We start from the raw sequence: 583 nt of genomic DNA on the forward strand, positions 1-583 counted from the left end.
TTAGGCAAACCATCAACCAGGCTCAAGACACCAAAGCAAGCCAAGTGCGCTTGATCCGCCACTCAGAGCCGGGGACCGTTTCCATGAGGGGGGTTGGAGTAAGAGAGGAGAAACCCGCTGTGCTTTCTGGCCGCCCCAGGTTTGCCTCTGGAGAGGTCCGGTTTTATCACACAGCAGCCCAATAGGCCACCAGTCTTTTCTCTTGGGAAGAGACCTATCTTCGTCCGCCCACACCTCCTGCTCCTGCCTGAATTCCGTCCGCACTAGTGCGTGCGGCGCGGAGGTGCTCATGGGCTCCCACCAGACCCGCCGCCTACCCCGCGCCCCACCTCTCGGCGCTCCCCTGGGGCGTCCTTCTTCCACCTGCGGCTCCACGGCCGGAGTCCAGCCCCGGACCGCGCTGGGGCCCTGCCTCAGCCCTGGCGCCCGCGCGAGTGCGGGTCGGGGCCGGGCCACGGGATCCCTCCCACGCCGCCGCGGGCCGCGCGCCCCGGCTCCTCCTGCGGGAGAAACTCTCCGAGTCGCTCTCCTAGAGCCGGCGGAGATGCAGGGCTGCGGGGAGGCAGCGAAGGCAGCGAAATCC

At 67.6% G+C, this 583-nt stretch overlaps 1 protein-coding gene across 1 annotated transcript in view; it reads right to left on the reverse strand.

Annotated features, from left to right (window-relative positions):
* EEPD1 (endonuclease/exonuclease/phosphatase family domain containing 1) overlaps positions 1 to 291 on the reverse strand; it is a 70,192-nt gene extending 69,901 nt beyond the window's left edge. Inside the window, exon 1 of the mRNA XM_006085425.2 lies at positions 215 to 291. Within this exon, the coding sequence (XP_006085487.1) occupies positions 215 to 291 (77 nt within the window). The remainder of the gene's footprint in view (positions 1 to 214) is intronic.
* Between the last annotated feature and the right edge of the window lie 292 nt (positions 292 to 583).

The sequence above is a fragment of the Myotis lucifugus genome, unplaced genomic scaffold, assembly GCF_000147115.1.
Source record: "Myotis lucifugus unplaced genomic scaffold, Myoluc2.0 scaffold_18, whole genome shotgun sequence".
NCBI classification, from domain to species: domain Eukaryota; kingdom Metazoa; phylum Chordata; class Mammalia; order Chiroptera; family Vespertilionidae; genus Myotis; species Myotis lucifugus.